The sequence below is a fragment of the Daldinia decipiens genome, assembly GCF_022478715.1.
Source record: "Daldinia decipiens strain CBS 113046 unplaced genomic scaffold F4813scaffold_2, whole genome shotgun sequence".
Taxonomy (NCBI): Eukaryota; Fungi; Ascomycota; class Sordariomycetes; order Xylariales; family Hypoxylaceae; genus Daldinia; species Daldinia decipiens.
In genome coordinates this window covers 169910-188675 of record NW_026054545.1, presented here as the reverse complement: position 1 = coordinate 188675, position 18766 = coordinate 169910, and the positions used below count along the sequence as shown (strand labels likewise).

The following is an 18766-nucleotide window of genomic DNA, read 5'->3' as shown; positions in this document are numbered from 1 at the left end:
TTTATTGTGCTGTAGGTTTTTGAACGCACAGCAAGTTACATATTAGATACCTGGGACAGCTGAAAGGAACTTCGTTGTAATTTATTATTTTATCTATTTTGGTGATGAAAATTAACAAAGTAGCGCAGCTAAACATAGGTAACAATGAATTACGACAATTTCCTTACGCGGCCGTCTTAACCCTCTTGAATAGTATTTCCTTCGTTGGGTCGGGAAGAACGTCAGTGCCCATGTTGATGTTGGCATAGCGCTCGGTAAGGCCCTCGGGCATCTTGAGGTCGTACTCGAGAAGGATGCGCGCGAGGATCAGCTTAATCTCGTTGGCAGCAAAGAAACGGCCAGGGCATGAATGGCGGCCATATCCGAAATGCATGAAGTCCTTCGTCACCGTCACGAACTGGTATTGCTCCTTGTTCTTGTACCCTAGAGTATCCTCCGTCGTGCCGTTTCGTAGGTTCAAGAATCGGTGAGCGTCAAACTCCTATAATGTTGTCAGCTTTCTTTTGCCTCTTGATGTTTATACGGATAGAAGCCGCGATATTTTCACGCTAATCTTACCTCCGGATTGCGGTATAACTCAGGATCCATCACAGCCAGCGCGTACGGCGCCTCGATCAAGTAACCGGCGGGCAGGTAAGTACCATCGCTAAGAGTAACGGGTTTTTGGACATATCGCGTAAATCGGACCAGGCTGGCAGGGTTCGTCCGCTGCGACTCCTTCATGACACTGTCAAGCAGCTTCATCTCGAAAAGAGCTTGACTTGTTGTGACACCGTCGTAGCGAGCAAGGACAGTCTTGATCTCATTTCGTAGCTCATCGATTATATCAGGTCTTACTACTAGGTCGTAAAGGCTGCAGGGAAAGGTTAATGCAATGTTCGCTTTGGAAAGATACTAGGGGTTATGGGGATCAATCTTACATCATTGTAACCGAGAGGGACGTGGTGTGAATAGCAGCCATGCTGAGGTTTAGCTGCGCTTCGGCGATTACTTCGTCGGTAAACCCCAGCTCATCGGCCTTCTTCATCATCCACTGTAAAGCATCGTCGGAAACCTCCTCGCCTGCCTTCATAGCAGCACGGCGCTTTTCGAGAACGGGTTGTAGGAAAGCATGCGCCTTCTTGCGATCTTCAAACAGCTTGGTGACCTCGGGTGTGAAGTATCGGCCAACCCATCGCAACCATCGGTTCCACTTCTTGAGCCCCTGGATGCCGTTGACGTAGTCTAGCGTGTATCCGATACTGGCCTGCAAATACTCATCCGAGCGACACAGCTCAGGTCCAATGAATAGAGCACCGGAGATGGTAGCAACCATGCGCAAAAGTGTCTGGTAAACTACCACGGATGTCCAGTCATCGCATGGCGGCAATTCCTCGCGAATAGTACGTTCCGTCTCCGCGGAAAGCCGAGGGTTGATACGCACTTCGAAGTCGGTTAAATTGGCTATCCCAGAACAGTTTCAATGTATAATGTATAAGCTTACCTAGGCTACGAGTAAGGTCACCTCGAACGACGGCCATGACCAAACCCGATACTTGCGGTCTACCGATACCGAGGCGGTGGTGCTCGTTGGTCTGCAATAAGTTAGTACCTGGGATTGTAGCTCAAGATTGCTGATAGTTATGTATATCATACAACATCGAAAGCTTTGTCGAGACTTATAACATCATCCGGCAGATGCCTCACTTCCTCCATAAGTCTTCGAGGTAGGACAATACGGTCGCCTATCCAACAAGATCAGCATTTTCCTATTTGTTAAGAAACGGGTCCTCTTCGTACCATCAAGAGTCGTCACCCTGAATGCCGTAGTAGATTTAAATAAGTCGTATCCCTTTTTGTAGAATTCCCAGCCCCGCGTCACGAACGCCTTTCTTCGCTTTGATGCACTTCCATATTCCAGTCCCATCAGCGGTAACGTACTGCTACCACTTCCAAGGAACACCGTAGCGAGGAATACTGAGGTAACGATAACAGCGACGGACACAAGGACAGGTCCCCGCTCCTCGAGGAAACTTGCAGCCACATCCATCGTTTTTCTCGGTGAGCTCTGTCTGTGTAGATTGTGCTTAAAGAGGTCGACTACCAAAGCCGCCGACTTTGAGGGGAGGACTCTTAAGTACCTAGCAGACGGGTCCTTTTTATTCTGAATCTGCAACACTTCGTGATCTGCATAGGGCAAGGGAAATAAATATAATTGGATGATGGGACCATGCATCCGTCTACCTAGCAGTACACTAGATGCGCGGAAAGGGTTTCATTACAACCGGGAGTGAGCTTGCCCGTCCCACTAAATTGCAAGGGAGACAGGGACAGGGAGAGGGTGTGTAAGTGGTACCGTCGATGGGGTACGGGTCTACGGATTATGGGCCAATTATCTCCATCGCATTTGAACTCTTAGCCTGGGAAACGAATACGACTCTAGAACTGACGTCTAATAATACATATGTAACCTACATAATTACAAGGCATATCACCATGTCACTGTTTGCACTGTTTGCTATTGGTTCTCATCAAAATCGTAGGTAGTCTTTAAGTCACCAAAGAAGAGACAGAGAGATATGTAACCTAGATCCCTTGCATATCTCGCGTGCTACGTATACACAGCAGAATGACAAACAACAAGATTTATCACATGGCTCAAATCGACAACAACTAACCATGTAATACTAGGATACCTACCTAACCTACCTACCTAATGTAATCAAACTAGAGTAGTATTCTCCCTTGACTAACTCACGGAACTTCTTTACTTCCGAATACCCTGGCTGTCTGGTAGGTATTGAATACCGAAGTAGGCATTGCTTACCAGACACTACACTAGGTTAGGATGGTGTGCACAGGTCAGCGTCACTGATCGTCGCCGTAGGATCTACTATATATGGCAAGTGCAGAAGACTGGCGAAATCTAGTTGCTAGTGTTCTTGGATTATGATCCTATTCTATTAACTAGCAATTCAGCTGAAGAATAGGCCCGTGAATGTGAATGTCTTGCTTTTAGATCATAAATAAAGGCCCATAATTACCAAGTCCAATACATATTATTGCACGAGCCATCAGGTCAGCGAAGTACATAGCCGGGGTTAGCCTTGGTTCGAGATGCCCTAAAAATAATACCATACTACCTGTACCAAGCCAACGGTAGCTAAATCCGAGCGGAGACGGTGAAGGGAGGTTGCAAACAATTTCAAATATTAGAATACCTACTTGAAGACTTAAAACCCAAATTCGAATGAAGGCAGGATTTGCCGGCTCGAGTTCACATTGGAACCTGTGATTCGGGATTTTCCAAATTTGCACATTATATGTAATGCCGCGTGGAGTTACCTTAATCTGGTCATTTTTCGCCTTGTAAGTCCCCATTCAGACACATCCGAGTGTCTCGGCCCAGCCACCTTTAAGCTTATTTTTACATCCGTAGGGCTTAGATTACGCGTAATGTAACCTCCAGGGGTTCTCCTCCTTCTAGAAGCATATCAGCATATCTGATCCAAGACTTCCTCCCTCCCTAGATTGCATGTTGGCACTTGGATGGGGATCATAATCATGAAAAACGTTTGCGGATAAAAATTTAATAGAATGGAATATATCAAGAGAGGTAACAACGATCCCTGAAATTCTGAGTCAAGAAATGGGATTTCGAAGTGGTTTACGTCTTACATATTAAATCGACTGTATTGTGCCCAGCTGAGAAATCCGAATACGAGCATTTCGAACCTCAACGCGTAAATGAGGATGGTCCAGTATAATCATGTAACTAATCTACAACTACCTAGGTAGTTATACAAACTAACATCTACAAAATAACTTTTGAGAGATGTATGAAATTTCTATTACAAGAAACAACCAGAGATGAGTTGTTGGTTAAGAGGCTAGCCCCTGAGTTATTTAAGCGACGCCAAACTTCTGAAATGATAGCTCTTTTTACTTTCTGCAGTGACTCCTTCTTTACGCGTAGATATCCCATCGCGGTCCTTCCTCGGCCAGCGTATATTCTCACGACGCGAGGGAGATCATCACAGCTTCTCTATACTCGTTAGCCAATCAATTCGTATTTGTTATCGTCAGGGGGTTAGAGACGTTTAAGTCGGGCAGTGGCTTGCCTATTGCGCTCCAGCTATATATTAGGGGTCGACATTCTAGGGATATGATAAGAACGGGCATTGGTAGAGCTGTTATTCCTTACTATCAATGAGCCCCAACTTACCGCCATTCATTTTACGCATTACGATAAGACCAGGAGTTATTAGATTTGATATACCTACCTCCCAGGTGACCACAATATTATACCTTATTAGATGTAATTTAAATTTCGTTTAAGGACTACTAAAACGCTTGCCTCGAAGAGCTCACAGCGTATTAAATGTCTTAATACGGTCCTTCTTACTCCAAACAGCCAACGGTTCGACGCGAGAAAGTGTGACTTGGACTTGAGCTTCCATGACGAGTGGTCCTCGTGCACCATCAGATTCTGAATAGGGATTATATGTGCGATGAACAGCTATGCCAATGGTTCAGCCCTAGCTTAGGTAAATTCAAAGGAAATCCATAATTTCTCGTAAGGCGACAGATTTATTTCTCCATTCCTTGCTCGCGTCATACCACCCTCTATACACTTTTGCCATCCTTTCCGAGTCATGTAGCATAGATAAACCGGAGGCTCTAGGTAACCAATACTTATCTGTGGCAGGCCTGAGTCATATCTCTGCCTTTAGAGTAATATGGGTGGCTACTAAATAAGCAAGCCCAATAATCGCACTATTCGAGTACCTTCGTCAAACCAGCGTGATCTCCTAGCTCTACTTCATAGCCTATATTGCACGTATGTTTCCAGATCATAATAATCAATAATGAGTCTAATAAATAGTGTGCAGCCAAACAATCCCATCCCCACTATTGTTCTTTTCTATACGTTACTGTGGTTAAAGGTAGTGGCGAATATCCGTAAGCAGCCAACTCCTATAAGGTCACTATCCCAATATAGATGCCGACCCCTTTTTCGGATATCGGCAACGTCAGGTCGAAAACGGACTTATCAGGAAAATGCCCAATGTTGAAGATTCCGACAACACTTTGCCGAATACAATATTTAAGAAATAACTAAAGACCAACTTTCTTCCTACTCCCTACTAGTTTTCTATTCTAAATGTTCTAGGTGATATTTTAGATTTGTTCATGGAACGGGTAGACAAGAAGGGTCTTCGGGGTCTATAAAGTCTATCATCCTAGACTATCCTCACCCTAGATTTCATATGCATAGAGTTTAAGCATCTACCATAAGTATAATTGATGGCTGTTCCAAAGTTCTTTGCCCTGTCCAGCGAGAGTGTGAAAGGCGAATAGGACCTGAGAAGCTAATAACCTTGACAACACTAGGAGATAAAATTCCGAATAATATCCTTCATTAATAACACTGATATAATGCCTTGAGGTACATATATCTCGATATATTTTTCTAGATTACCCAGTAGTAGATGTTAGTTACCCACCTGCCTCCTAGACGAGCGACATTTTTGTTTCCGGGAACTATCACCTATAACTTCTTAGTAGACTTCCCTAGTGACAAGCTTTAGGATCGCACAAACTACACAAGATATGAACTATTCACGCTTAGTAGCCCAAATGAAAGGGATAAACGTGGTCTAGGCGAAATAACGCATGTATCTATCATAACTGTCCCAACTCACTGTTACCTCTTCATACCAAACGGTTGGTCGTTATGCCTAAGTACCTCATTCTCTATTCCATATCTTGCCTTTGCCTTTATTACCGTCTCTATAGATACAACAAGGCGACGAAGACTGACATGGAAAAATAATAGAGGAGTAAGAAGATGCATCTCGAAAGACAACATGGTCGCATCATCAACACAAATAATAGATTTAGGGGCGCTTTAAAACCTGCAATTCCAAATCAAATCGGCCCTTTCTGTGTCATATGTATGTATATAGGGTAGGAGTTCTACGACTGGAATAGATTCGGCCTTACGAGTATTTATCATACTCACCGCGCAGCTAAGACACGCCAGCCCAGCCTACCTGGCACCCCAAACCCCCATTACCGCACCAATACCAATGTCTTAGGACGCAAGAAGTTGTCATATTTCATCTTCGTCCCAGCCATACGCGCTTGACAGACTCGCTTGGCGTCCGGATCGTAGGGCTGTCATCCCGTCCGCTCTTCATGCGCCCCGGATTCCCCATGCAGATGCAATATAATTTCCCCGTACCCATTTCCCAACCCGTTCCTGTTTTTACCAGGAGTCCTCGTACGGAACTTGCCTGATTCCATATTGATCGACTCGTAGCCAATCAGTCGGAGCCTAGATATGAACTCTGGCTCTACCGGCTATATTACCCCAGGCCCACCGGGAGTACCACAATCTCATCCAATATCTGGACAGAGCCAGATATTGATCTAACCTATGCCGGAGAATTCTTGAATAGTGGCTTGTTGGCCTTGATTGAAGGCTTAGGCGACCTGCTGCGTTACGGAGATAGAGTAGAAGGGGGTTCGCTAGTATCGGCATCGCTTGTCTCTACTTTATTTCGTTCGGCATATAGTCGCATCAAACTTGCATGGGTTATATACCCATCTATATATATATGCGCGATGAAACTCTGGGGCGAAAGAAAGCGAACTCGCTACCTCAAGCCGGGTCGTTCTAACATACCCTGTCCCATAACTACCTGCCAACGACAAGATGAAGTTCTCTTTGTTCACGGTTGCGGCATTTGCCCTGTCGGCTGAGGCTCACTGCATCTTTCAAGTAAGCACAACTTGAATGCAGCTTGCGAAGGTCAATAACTTACGAATGATGATGTGTTTAGGAAGTCTCAGTCAACGGCCAGAAGCAGGGCTCTCTAGTTGGTCTTCGAGCCCCAAGCGACAACAACCCCGTCTACGATGTGACTTCACAAGGTAAGACTGCCTGGGAGCTGCAACAAAGAGTTAATAACTAGGAATTTCTATTAAAAATAGGGATAATAATTCGAAAAGATTACTAACCCTTCACTCTAGACATCATCTGCCAGAAGCAAGGCTATACCTCCGACAAGGTCATCAGCGTCGCTCCGGGCGATAAGCTAGGAGCCTACTTCGGGCACGTCATCGGCGGTGCACAGTTCGCTAACGACCCCGATAACCCAGTAAGAACTACCTACTTACCTTACCTATCCAAGGAAAAAGAAAAACGATAGCAGTTCTAACATCTACGTAATAGATTGCCAAGTCGCACAAGGGACCTATCACGGCATGGCTCGCCAAAGTGGACAACGCGGCTACTGCGAGTAAGACTGGACTGAAGTGGTTCAAGATCTGGGAGGACACTTTCGACACCTCGAGCAAGCAGTGGGGTGTCGACCACATGATTTCCAACCAGGGCTGGGTCAACTTCCAACTGCCGCAGTGCATTGCCCCCGGAGACTACCTCATGCGTGTTGAGACTCTAGCTCTGCACTCTGCGAAGTCGCCGAACGGCGCCCAGTTCTACATATCGTGCGCTCAGATCAAGGTCGGCGGCAGCGGTAACTTCTCGCCTAGCCAGACCGTCAGCTTCCCCGGTGCCTACCAGAAGAACGACCCGAGCATCGTTGTTAACATCTACGGTGCCCTTGGCCAGCCTGACAACGGTGGTAAGCCGTACAGCGCACCCGGCAACGTCCCCGTTATCCAATGTTAATTGAGCGACTCGAAATAGCGCGACAGTCGCTTATGAAGAGAGGGTGTTGATTAGCCGCTTGGTCTATAGGAAGCAGATAACCCTGCATATCTATGTTTATCTATGTGACAGCCATTAAAAAACACATCCCGACCGTCAATAAGCGGGTTAATGTGTATAAGTCCAGTAGGAAATTATAGACAAAGTTGAATGTAACCGAGTCCTATCTACCTATGTGACCACTAAGGGGTGTTTGTTGAAAAATGTGGTGGAATTGACCTTTTGCATCATGTTATCGAAGTAAGAACTTATTGATTCTAGAAATACCGGTATTATGAGTCACGCCACATATAAGTGCTTCGGATGTAAGCTAGGTAGTTCGATTTAGTGCTCACCGAAGAAACTGGTGGTATTAATATCGTCAATTATGGTATGAGCTAAGGTTGAACAAAGTGTCGCTGTGGATGCAGGTGATAGACCGGCGTTATCCACCGTTACGCAAGTCTCTGCCGTGTTCCGAGTAGAGGGATGGGAGTCGTTTCATTAGTCGCTCTCTGACCCTAGATGTTTCTACATCTGAAGGATTTGTCAGACAAACGAATCCTTCCGTGCGGGGAGGCAAGGGGAAATTTAAGCAAGCTGATGAGACGATCCCATCCTATCCTCTCAGCCTTCTTATGTGTTCGAATATTCCCTATGCAGTTATTATGGTCTTCTACCTCGGGCTGCTTAGGCTGGCTGGGTAGTTAGGCTCCTCGATCAACCCATAGAAATGGTATCGTGGGGCGAAATACCCCGTTGGGATAAGGGGCTGTGCATAAGCGACGTTGCCCTACATACCAATCATCATCCTTTTCTTTCTTCCTTGCTCTAACCAACTGGGATTTCCCGGCGAATTGACTGATTTGAAAGTAGGCTAGTTCAGCTGAGCTGACTGCATATCGCGGTAGCCAGGGCTATGTGGACCCCTGTGAAGAGCCGCTTGGGGTCCAAATATTTTTAGGGTATCGAATGTCCCGCTGCTCGAGTTGAAGGTGGTTAAGAACAATGGAGTAGAATAATATATTATGACCTGAAACCTGTTATTTTCGAGGAACATTAGTTCTGAAGAGAAGTGTATATCGTCAATAAACGACATAGCATGTGCTAAAATGGCACCGCTAACATTGCAAACCTCGGTTAGTGCGTTGAGCATAAGCTCCCCTATTGAAAAAACGGCAGATATATCCGAACAAAAAGAAATCGAAGCAATCTGGAAAGAAGTCTACAATAAGGTCGTCGAGCTCGCTGGTGGGGATCCGAGACGGGTTCAAGGGACCCTCGACATAGACGCTGTTCTCAAGTACGTTGACGACGTGCAAGCCTCGAGCAAGAAGAAGTCCGAGAAATTCGGCACGTTCAGAAATATAGTCAATAGAACGTTACAATGTATAAATACTGTTGGAGGAATAGTTGCCGACGGTGCCTCAACCGTGAGTATACTCATATTAGCAAGCCTATGATCTTGCCTATCGACTTTGATACCGATAACAAGACTCGCTAACAGAGGTTCGTAGGTCTTTGCCCCAGCGGGGATGTGCTACAACGCACTCACCTTCGTCATCCAAGCTTGGCAGGGCTATGAAGGTATCTTTGATAACCTTGCCGAGTTGCTTGAGAAATGTACAGAATTCCTCGAGCGCCTCGAGTCCTACCAGGGAAAGATGGATAAGAGACTTGCACGTGTTGCGGTTCAAAACCTTCGACTGTTCGTTGAAATATGCGATCGCACAATCAAGCTGCGCAAAAAGCACAACAAGCTATTTGCCTTCACGAAGCAGCTATTCTTGAATGACAATGGCATTCAGGACCTTCTTAGCTACATGGATCGACTCAATAATAAAGAAGCCCTTCTGGTTAACGCGCAGACTTACAAGATCGTGAGTGATAGCGCCGGAGACATCAAGTTAATACTTGATGGCCAGAAGGAGCAGAAGAAGGAACAAGAGTCAAAGAAGTGGAGGGCGGCCATTGCAAAAGCACTAGGCTTCCCTCCTACGTCGTTAGACAAGGACGGAGAGCCGATTCCATCTTGGCAAAAGACTTTTGATGCTCGCAAAAACATGCTGGTCGATGACACTGGCAAGTGGATCTTAGAAGATAAGGTATTCCTGGAATGGACGGACTCTAAATCTTTTAAGAAGCCCGTGATGGTTTTGGGAGGCAGGAATGGTTCTGGGAAAACGTCGGCGATGGCTAACACTATGAAATATCTAAGGAAGATAAGTCAAGTTGGACCAGCTTCTCGAATTGTCACGCCTTACTTCTTTGTAGATGTCGACAAGAAGAAATCTGACGATGAAGATACCAGCACTGTTTTAGAGTTAGTTTCGCGGGCGTTACTCTGGCAGATTTCGATCGCCTACGAAGCGATGACTAAATCCGTGTACCAAATCCTTGAGCGAACTCCCGAATTTGATGGCTCGCTCGACCTCTGGCAACAGCTATTCATTAACAACAAAGAGCGCATGAACCCGGATACGGCATTCTTCTTATTCATCGACAACTTTGACGAGACCCTCGTTCCACTACTCGAGAAACTAACCTCCGGACACATGGGCAAGAAGACTCGAGTCTTCTTGACCACCCGACCGCAGATGGTCTCGGATTGGTTCGAAGAGGAAAGGGGGATCGAGTTCAACATGATTTCAATTTCCGAGCATAATCAAGATGATATTGACAAGTATATCATTTCTCGAATGGATAATATGCCTATCCTCAAAGATCCTAGCCGCCCAGGTATTTCCGAGTGGCGAGATAAGATCCTGAGGACATTACGATTCAAGTGTGCCGGTGATTACTTCAAGCTAAACTCGAGTCTTGATGCCCTTGCAAAGGTCGACTTGATTGATGATATCAACGAGGTGCTTGCGGATGCTGATAGGACTCGTGTCGATCAGATAGATGCTGAACTTCGGCGGCTCAACACCTCTCGTACCATCAAAGAAATTCAAGAAATAAATGAGATCATCCTATGGATCGAGACTGGCCGACGTTGGTTGACAATCAACATGATGGAAGACCTCTTGTCTGTGAAATACCGGAATAGCTCGGTCGCGCAATCCCCCAACCCCATTATCCCGCTTACGCGACGAAAGACAGACTCGCCAAACATTGAGAGCATCGCCCAGGAGGCTACCCCTAAAACTCTGACCATATCACTACTTCCTTTTGCCCAGAAGCTAGCGGAGAAGTACCCAATATTCGCCGTAAAGGATTCAGGATATATCGATTGGCGCTCCGCAGAGATCAAAGACAGAATCCCATCAAAAGGTTCCGACTCAAATGCCGCGATGGATGTTGCCGCATCGGGTCCGCAGATAATTCAAGAGTCCGAAATTGTTATCGTCCAGCATTTTCTCAATAATGTATGTCCTCCCGAGCTCTACGAAAGGTTCGAATTCGAGCATTTTTTCCGTATGAAGCTCGGCGCAAGACACAAGGAGTACATCTGCCTCGATCCCGATAACGCTGATATAAAGGCCGCCATAGCCTGCTTGACCATTCTTACGGAGGAAGAACTGAGAAACAACCGAGGTCTCCGTCAATATGCAATTAATTGGCTGTTAGACCATTTAAAAGAGGTCGATCTCTCGGCAGCTGATCGAGATTTGAAAGCGCAAGTTGGCCCACTCCTCGTGAAGTTATTTACAGAGGAATGTGGAGTTGACTCCTTGTTCTGGCCTTTCGAGCTGGGCGTGAGCAAACAAACTTGGGAAGACGACGAGAACGTCGATATTCGCTACACTCGGATTGAATGGGTTTATTCCACGGCTGGAGTCCAGGAGGTCTCCCGCTGGCTGCGTGACTCTTCAGTGACGAAGCGCATCACCAGTGACCACCCAGGCGCCTCATTTGTTGCAGAAGTAAAGAGCTCCGCCAACCTACACAAGACAGTGCTCTCGTATGCTGCTAAACACTTGGCAGACCATCTATTCCGCCGTGTGGAGTTCCTTAACCGTCATTTCCGTTGTGCGTGTTGTTTTATTCGCGGGTATTTATCACGAGTGAGTCTTCAAGCCTCTTGTCAGTAACATGCGAGAAGTGTTAGCTGATAACCTCTATTTAGCTTGACCCAGAAAGGGCATCTCAGATGCCAAATGATCCATCTGCATATACTGAGGAGAGCAACGTGCACATCGCCGACAAGTTTGAAAGCGCACAATTCACTATTGAACAAGTAAATGAGATTGAGACATTTGCAACGGAAGTGCTTCAAAAGTCAAATGATACGCCGGAAGCGGAGTCGAGTTGGGAGACTCATGGTGCATTAATTGTATTTCAATTATGTGCTTCCGAAGCCAGCGCCATCGAGATTTATCAATCCCGAGCACGGAAGGCAGTCGATCTTGACCCTCGGAATTGGCACGCGGTTCATTTCATCGCAAAGCAGCCGAACACTGGCGACGAAGAAGCAGTGCAGCTACTATCGCGGGCTAAACAAGAAATTGACAATATTCGTGCTCGAGATCCAGACTGGATTATGGACGATTCTAACTCAGCATTGCTAGCACGTATTACGTTGGATTTAGGAGATCGCCTGTGGGACCTGTCTCGGGACTATCAACTTGCTGCACGCACCCATAGGGAGAGTCTCGAGTACGACTACGTCCGCTTCACGGACTATACCGAGGTCCTTACTCGATACCAGAAACACGGGGCATTTTCCGAGTTTATTGCTTTTATCGAGACGTTGAACAAGACCAGCGAGACTTGGGCCGAGTACTTCGACGAGTTGGTTTACGCATTCGTCTATGAGCTGACAACCGATTCAGATCCTAACAAGCTAGCCCAAGCTGCGGATGAAACCAACCGCTGGGACGTCATTGAGGCTTTCTTCACCCTGGCGTTAGATATGGGCGTAAAACGAGAAAACCACGATCTCCTGTTCCTTCTCCGGCACGGCTTTGCAAAGACGCTTGCGAACGCCGCCGACGGACTACAGGAAGATAAAGTTGTCGCCATCCAGGAGAAGGCCCTTGAAGATGTTAAGCTTCACCCCAGCGATGCTTTATCTCGGTATGATATAGACGATATGACCAACTCTCTCGCCGAGAGCTACTTGCGTAAAGCGTTCCAGCCTGGTTTAGTTGTTGACAAGGTTGACTTTTACGGGTCTCGTATTGCCGACTTGCTTCCAGATGTCACAAACGAGAGGCTAAATATTTGGGGGAGCAACGTTAATATATGCTGCCTGGTACGATACCACCATAAGCGTAAGAGCGGCTCAAAACTTGCCAAGGAGTGGACGCAGAGGATAGTACGAACAAGCATCGAACTTCTTTCGGATGAAGACCAGGAGAACGATGAAATGGCATACTGGTTGCTAGAGCGCCTATTAACTACTATCGAGGATACGAGACGTGTTCGAATTTTGTGGCATCTGCGCAACTTGGCGCAGCATGAGGCTCTGGTCAAATGGCAGGATTGGGCGGCCAATCATGTTAATACACCAAACGGCACAGTTATAAACGGTATCTCTAGCTCTGCGGCCATTGACGGTGTGATTAAAGGAGGCGATAATCCTAGTAGCGTACTGCTCGAGCCGCCTACGCCATCAAAAGCTATCAACGACAATGTCGCCACAGCTCCTGAGAAGCCGTCTTGGTATGTGAGCTGTGACGGCTGCGACAAGCAGTGGACTGTGGTCGATGTGCCTCTATACACCTGTGCAGACTGCTTAGGCCAAATTCAACTTGACAGCGAATGTTACGAGCTGCATAAGAAGGGCGGGTTACAGAAGAAAGGATTGAAGTGTACGAAGGAGCATGCCTTTGTCGAAGTGCCCGCTTTCGACGCAAGCTTTTATAAAGGAATTCCAAAGGCTTCAGTACCTCTTCCCGACGCCAAGCCTGTGGAGAAGAGGTGGATGTCTCTTGATGAGTGGAAAGATGAGTTGAGGAAGCTGTATTTGGATGGCGACACTGTTGAAGGTAACCTGCAAACACTGGAAGCTGTGGCGTAGGTAAGGCTGTATGTGAAATATTCTGGTAAAATAGGCGTTCGTGGAAGCTTTAAGGGATGAGAGAACCATATCGCAGTATTGGATCAATTGCATGATGATGACGATGATGACAATGAGTTATGAGAGAAGAAGGACCAAGTTAGGTAGACTGTGTAAAGATTAGGTGACTTCAATATAGTGCTGTAGGTTCGAAGACTGCGGGGTCCTAGTGGTAGTAGGTACCTAGAACTCAAGTGTTTTAGGTGGTGTCCACCTCCATCGCACTTACTCCAGTTGGCTTCAGTTGTACAATACCGTGGGACCGTAGGTACCTAGGTACCTTATAAAAACTCCCGTGTAACTATTAAAGACAGACAACATATAAAAAAAATCTTAGAATCCAGCGTCCTTATTCATCATATAATAAGCTGATTCATAATAATCGTAATTTACTTAATGTCGTAAACCTAGGTACATATATACTCATCACCGTCTCAAATCACCCACTTCAGCAGTAATAGGCGGCACACTCACCACTACCGTCTCATTCATCCTGCCCCCACGATACGCATATGTAAAAGTCCAGCCTGACCCAGCACCACCGTGATCGCCTTTACTATTCACGACCACAATACCGCTCTGCACATCCGGGTACTTCCGCAGCATCCGCCGAACAGCGTCCTCGGCCGCTTGCTGCGGACTCATACCCTGCCGCAGATTCTCGACGGCCTGATAGCAGGGTAGAAAGCGCATCATGACGTCTCCGTCACCCGTTGCGCCGCACCCGCCAACATCTCCATCGACGTAAGATCCACTACCCGTGATTGGGCCGTCGCCGACGCGGCCGGGTACTTTGCGGCCGGCACCGTTGGTAGAGGTTCCCGCTGCCATGATGCCCGAGGAGTGCAGCGCGATCATAGAGATCGTGTCGTGCCCCTCGGGCTTACTTCGCGGTTCTAATGACGATGCATATGCGGTTGAGTTTGAGTCGAGAGTAAGTGGTGTGTAAGGGCCACAAGAACTCGAAGGGTCGGGTGATACATTGATGCGGTAGTTGGGTTGGCAGTTCTCGGCTTTCCATTGCTCGCAAGATGCGGCAGAGTTCTCCGTCGTCAGGTTTTGCACAGTAAACCCATTTGAGACGGCAAAATCAGTCGCGAAGTCACCAGCAAGTAACGTGTGCGTTGTATGTTCCAACACCGCCCTCGCGACTGAGATTGCTTCCCTGACGCGCCGAAGAGCGGCGACGGCTCCTGACTTCATGCTTGTGCCATCCATTATCATTGCGTCGAGAGTTGTCTACTCATATTAGTTTGGCTAGCACGGCAGGCATTTGACGGACGAAGGGTAGGTAGGTAGCTATACGCTGTCTTACCTCGCAATTCTCATCAGGAGAGCCGCCATAGCCCACACTCCCATCACACTGGTTAGCCTCGCAGGTAGAACACCCAAGTTCAACAGCGTCGAGAGCTGATGTCTCCGTCTTCAAGAGAGATAAGTACGCCGCATCCGTAGCTGCAGTAAACGGACCACCCCAAGTGTTAATGACCATCGGCAGGCCAGGTGAATTGTCAGTATTCTGCCCGCATGTGGTGACAATTGATGTTGACAACCAGGCGATCAGAGACGTCAGCCCAACTCCACGGAGGTGAGCCATCATGGCCATTAAGCAGCGGGATGAGGTACCAAAATTTAATGAGCGACACTGCCCTGTTGAACAAAGAAACCATCAACATCAAAATATAATACCTACCTATTCAACCAACGTTGGTAGGTATCTATGTAGTATTAAAGTTGATAACAATGTTCCAGCAGCCAAGCTTCCTCCAATTTCTTATCATTTGGTGATGGGGCAGTCGTATCATCAAGCTAACCCTCCAAAGCAACTGAAAAGAGACACTTGGAATGCCCCCCTGCGATTGACCTGCAAGCGATATCGATCAATCATAGTCGTTACATTCATATTTTTACTCAGTCATCGTCTTAGGCTAATTATACACTTGAAGAATTTATCTTCTAGATTAATATGTGCATTTACCGTATTTATATATTCTATGTGAGCTATGTTCCTCTAAAGCTTTAATTTCTTAAAGCCGTTTTAATTAATATACCAAGCTTTTGGTCGAAAGGCACTTCTGTGCTTCGCTGCAAAGTACAACATCGCTTGTGCGTAGGTATTTTGAGTAGTAAAGAAAATAGTGTATTAGACGTAAACAAAATACGCTGTGGGTATAATTTAACGTCATTTGCTGGTGTAGACCTTATCGTTCTTAATCCAATTCGACGCTGGCAATCGCTTCTTTTATGAATATATCGTCACCTAGTGTAGGTTTTCGTTCAGCTTGAGCATTCGCGGAACCAGGCGTGCCTGGAATCGACTCCCGAGATTCAATGCTTGCCCAGTCGGTTTCCTCGTCAGCCTCACTCCTACTAGCCTCGCTATCTGTCTCGAGGACGGCATCAGCCCCGCGGTGTCTCATGTTGCGTTTAAGCATACACATCTCGATAGAGATTCCCGGGCCAAAGGCACACCCCACCACATGATCTCGGACCTGGCCACCGGGGGCCATTGCGTCCATATCTTTACTCCGCAGGCGGTCCATCACGCTGAAGATGGTTGCCGAGCTGGAGTTCCCGTGATTCATGTATCTGTCGTAACTCGCGCGCATGTGCTCTGACGAGATACCCATTACTTTTTCAGCGCCCGTTAAGATGGTCAAGCCACCTGGATGCATCGCCCAATCGAAGTCGGATGCCTCTTTGCATTCGGCAGGGAGACCAGAAACATTTTCCAGCAGGTCGATGAAACTCGGGCGCAGTATTTCGGTTGCTAGCTTCGGAACTCGAGGTGAGAGTACAACCTTCCAACCAACCGCGTCTACGTCAAAGCCAAGATCGGTCTCGGTCTCGGGGATGATCTTGTGTTCCCACCCAAGTAATTCGTATATTGGTTCGGCTGTTGGCTGTCCGATTCCGTTACTGAGAACCAAGGCGGACGCACAATCGGAAAACAAACAAGCCCCAATGCGCGTTTCTTGGAGCTCATCAATGCTGTTCAGCTCACTGCGAACCATCGTTGTGCTCACTTCAAGAGCAACACATAGAATCCTAGCAGCTTTCCGTCTCATTGCGTGACCCAAAGCTAAATTAGCAGCCGTGCGTAGTACTGCTAATCCACCTGCACAACCAACTCCATGCAACAAGACCTTCTCTACTTGGTGGGTAATACCCAACCCCTTCGCAACGAAATGATCAAATCCGGGGTTGGCACTGTCAGTACATGTTGTTGAAACTATATGAGTAATCTCGGATAGATTGATGCCAGCTTCTAGAATTGCTTTCCTAGAAGCCTCAATGGCGAGCGGAACACCATCTGACATGAAAATTCTGTGGAGTTCTGCTATTGATGGTGCTTCAGGTAGGTTTACTGAAGGATGATCTGAGGTGCCAATAGATGAGCGCGTGTCGATACCTGTGTATTTATTTATTGAGAGCACCTTCTGCATGCTTAAGCAACCGTCTATCAGCACATAAAACCATTCATTTCCGGGGGCAACCTACGCAGGAGAGTCAGGATAGTATTTTGTTGCGATTTTGTCTACCTCATCTGGTTTGAGGGAGTATGGAGGGTATCGAGCTCCTAAGCCGATGATGGAGAGACCCAGCTCCCCGAACGTATTGGACGATGCCATTGCCCTTAGTCGTGCGTCAACGTCTCTTGTTCGATTAGGTATTGAGATCTATCGTGATGTAAAAACAACCGAATGGTAGTGGAAGAACGTAGGTTAAGATTCCAGCCTCGGTAACGTGTCTTCAACGCGGTCACGCTAAGCGCCGACGGCTTAGTAGAATATAGAACGAAGATATTGTGTAAGTTATCCCCTGGCTAGACTAAAAAGCTAATAAACTAGTTGATGGAAGAAAAAGAGAGTACGAGACGCCAAGAAATCTAACCACAAATATCACAGGTATATACGTAAATGATTTACACATAATAGGTTAAAATAAAAGAGGAAGAAAGTTGAGAGAGTCGATCATTGGGTAAGTACTGATAATAGAACTTTAAAGCGTCTGGGGTTTCGTCCGACAGGTGCTACTGATACACTAGGTACCCAGGTAATATGTCTAGCGTAGCCCGAGGCACAATTAAAGGGTATAATGGTTGATCAGGGTCACTATCAGGGCTATTAGGGTATGACGTCCGAGTTTGAAACGACTATGACACAGAGGATAGCGGGTGGTAGCAGCGAGGTAACAACCTTGGAAGGCAAGCAGTTGCCAAGTTCGTACCTAGCTTAGTTATCTGGACCTACCTACCTGCAAAGTACCTTACATACGTACATCATACGTTGAGGGCTAGTGGTTATTAGCATGGTCCAGCTCGTAAACCTGGACGAGATGAAAGAAGTATTTTCACAATTGATAACTAACTATTATGTATTGAATACCTACCTAAGTTATACATATGTACTATATAAGGCAATAAGACTGCGGATTTGACGATCTTGAACGGGATATAAGATTATCTAAGATGTTTATTTTGGCCCGCATCGTGCGAATTGCGCTCCTCCGCCCGTACATATGTTTGTACCTACCTAGGTATTGTACGTAGAAATTTACCTTCCGTAATTACATATATCCATGTGACCTCCGGTCTAGAACGAGGCAGTTACGTAGTCCCTCCGGTTGCCTCGTTGATACCCGGACATTTATACATATAAAGAAGGAAATAGAGCCTTAGGTAATTCTTATGTACAACCCTCGTGCCCCGTCCTACTTTGAGATGAGACGGCACAGCAATACTTTTTTTTGTTTTTTTTTATAAGAAACAACTGAGGGCGCAGCTCATCCCAAAGTTATCCTTGACCATCAACCCAAAGTCTAACCCAATTAGGCATATGTGGACCATTTTACACCATAATAGTACTAGCGCACCCAAAACTCAACTACCATTTCATTAACATTATATTTAGGTATGTAAATATACGCTTTTATACAGCATTATAAGACTTATTGAAATATAAATAAATTTAATATAATCGATTAACTGTTAATTTTTATTTTATTTTATTTAAATATAAAAAGTTTATTTTAAAATAAGTAAAAGATAAAAAATAGGTAAGCGC

General features: G+C 46.3%; 5 protein-coding genes across 5 annotated transcripts; 2 read left to right on the top strand and 3 right to left on the bottom strand.

Annotated features, from left to right (window-relative positions):
* Positions 1-49: 49 nt before the first annotated feature.
* On the bottom strand, positions 50-2264 carry F4813DRAFT_343216 (cytochrome P450). The gene is made up of 6 exons (XM_049241506.1): positions 1780-2264; positions 1636-1724; positions 1484-1574; positions 921-1422; positions 559-853; positions 50-481 (listed from the first exon to the last, which is right to left on the bottom strand). Exons 1-6 carry the CDS (start codon positions 2213-2215, stop codon positions 164-166), a joined length of 1731 nt encoding a protein of 576 aa, XP_049103981.1. The 5' UTR covers positions 2216-2264; the 3' UTR covers positions 50-163.
* A 4012-nt stretch (positions 2265-6276) lies between these two features.
* F4813DRAFT_96104 (glycoside hydrolase family 61 protein) lies at positions 6277-7950 on the top strand. Its single transcript, XM_049249083.1, has 4 exons — positions 6277-6766; positions 6828-6918; positions 7018-7145; positions 7220-7950. Exons 1-4 carry the CDS (start codon positions 6701-6703, stop codon positions 7676-7678), a joined length of 744 nt encoding a protein of 247 aa, XP_049103980.1. The 5' UTR covers positions 6277-6700; the 3' UTR covers positions 7679-7950.
* A 658-nt stretch (positions 7951-8608) lies between these two features.
* On the top strand, positions 8609-13703 carry F4813DRAFT_96061 (uncharacterized protein). Its single transcript, XM_049249082.1, has 3 exons — positions 8609-9129; positions 9214-11703; positions 11766-13703. The coding sequence occupies exons 1-3, from the start codon at positions 8809-8811 to the stop codon at positions 13659-13661; spliced, it is 4707 nt and encodes a 1568-aa protein (XP_049103979.1). The 5' UTR covers positions 8609-8808; the 3' UTR covers positions 13662-13703.
* Positions 13704-14073: 370 nt separating this feature from the next.
* Positions 14074-15617, bottom strand: F4813DRAFT_343200 (asparaginase-domain-containing protein). The gene is made up of 2 exons (XM_049241505.1): positions 15016-15617; positions 14074-14939 (listed from the first exon to the last, which is right to left on the bottom strand). The coding sequence occupies exons 1-2, from the start codon at positions 15304-15306 to the stop codon at positions 14127-14129; spliced, it is 1104 nt and encodes a 367-aa protein (XP_049103978.1). The 5' UTR covers positions 15307-15617; the 3' UTR covers positions 14074-14126.
* Positions 15618-15667: 50 nt separating this feature from the next.
* On the bottom strand, positions 15668-17869 carry F4813DRAFT_343198 (putative type III polyketide synthase). The gene is made up of 2 exons (XM_049241504.1): positions 17202-17869; positions 15668-17147 (listed from the first exon to the last, which is right to left on the bottom strand). The coding sequence occupies exons 1-2, from the start codon at positions 17330-17332 to the stop codon at positions 15911-15913; spliced, it is 1368 nt and encodes a 455-aa protein (XP_049103977.1). The 5' UTR covers positions 17333-17869; the 3' UTR covers positions 15668-15910.
* Between the last annotated feature and the right edge of the window lie 897 nt (positions 17870-18766).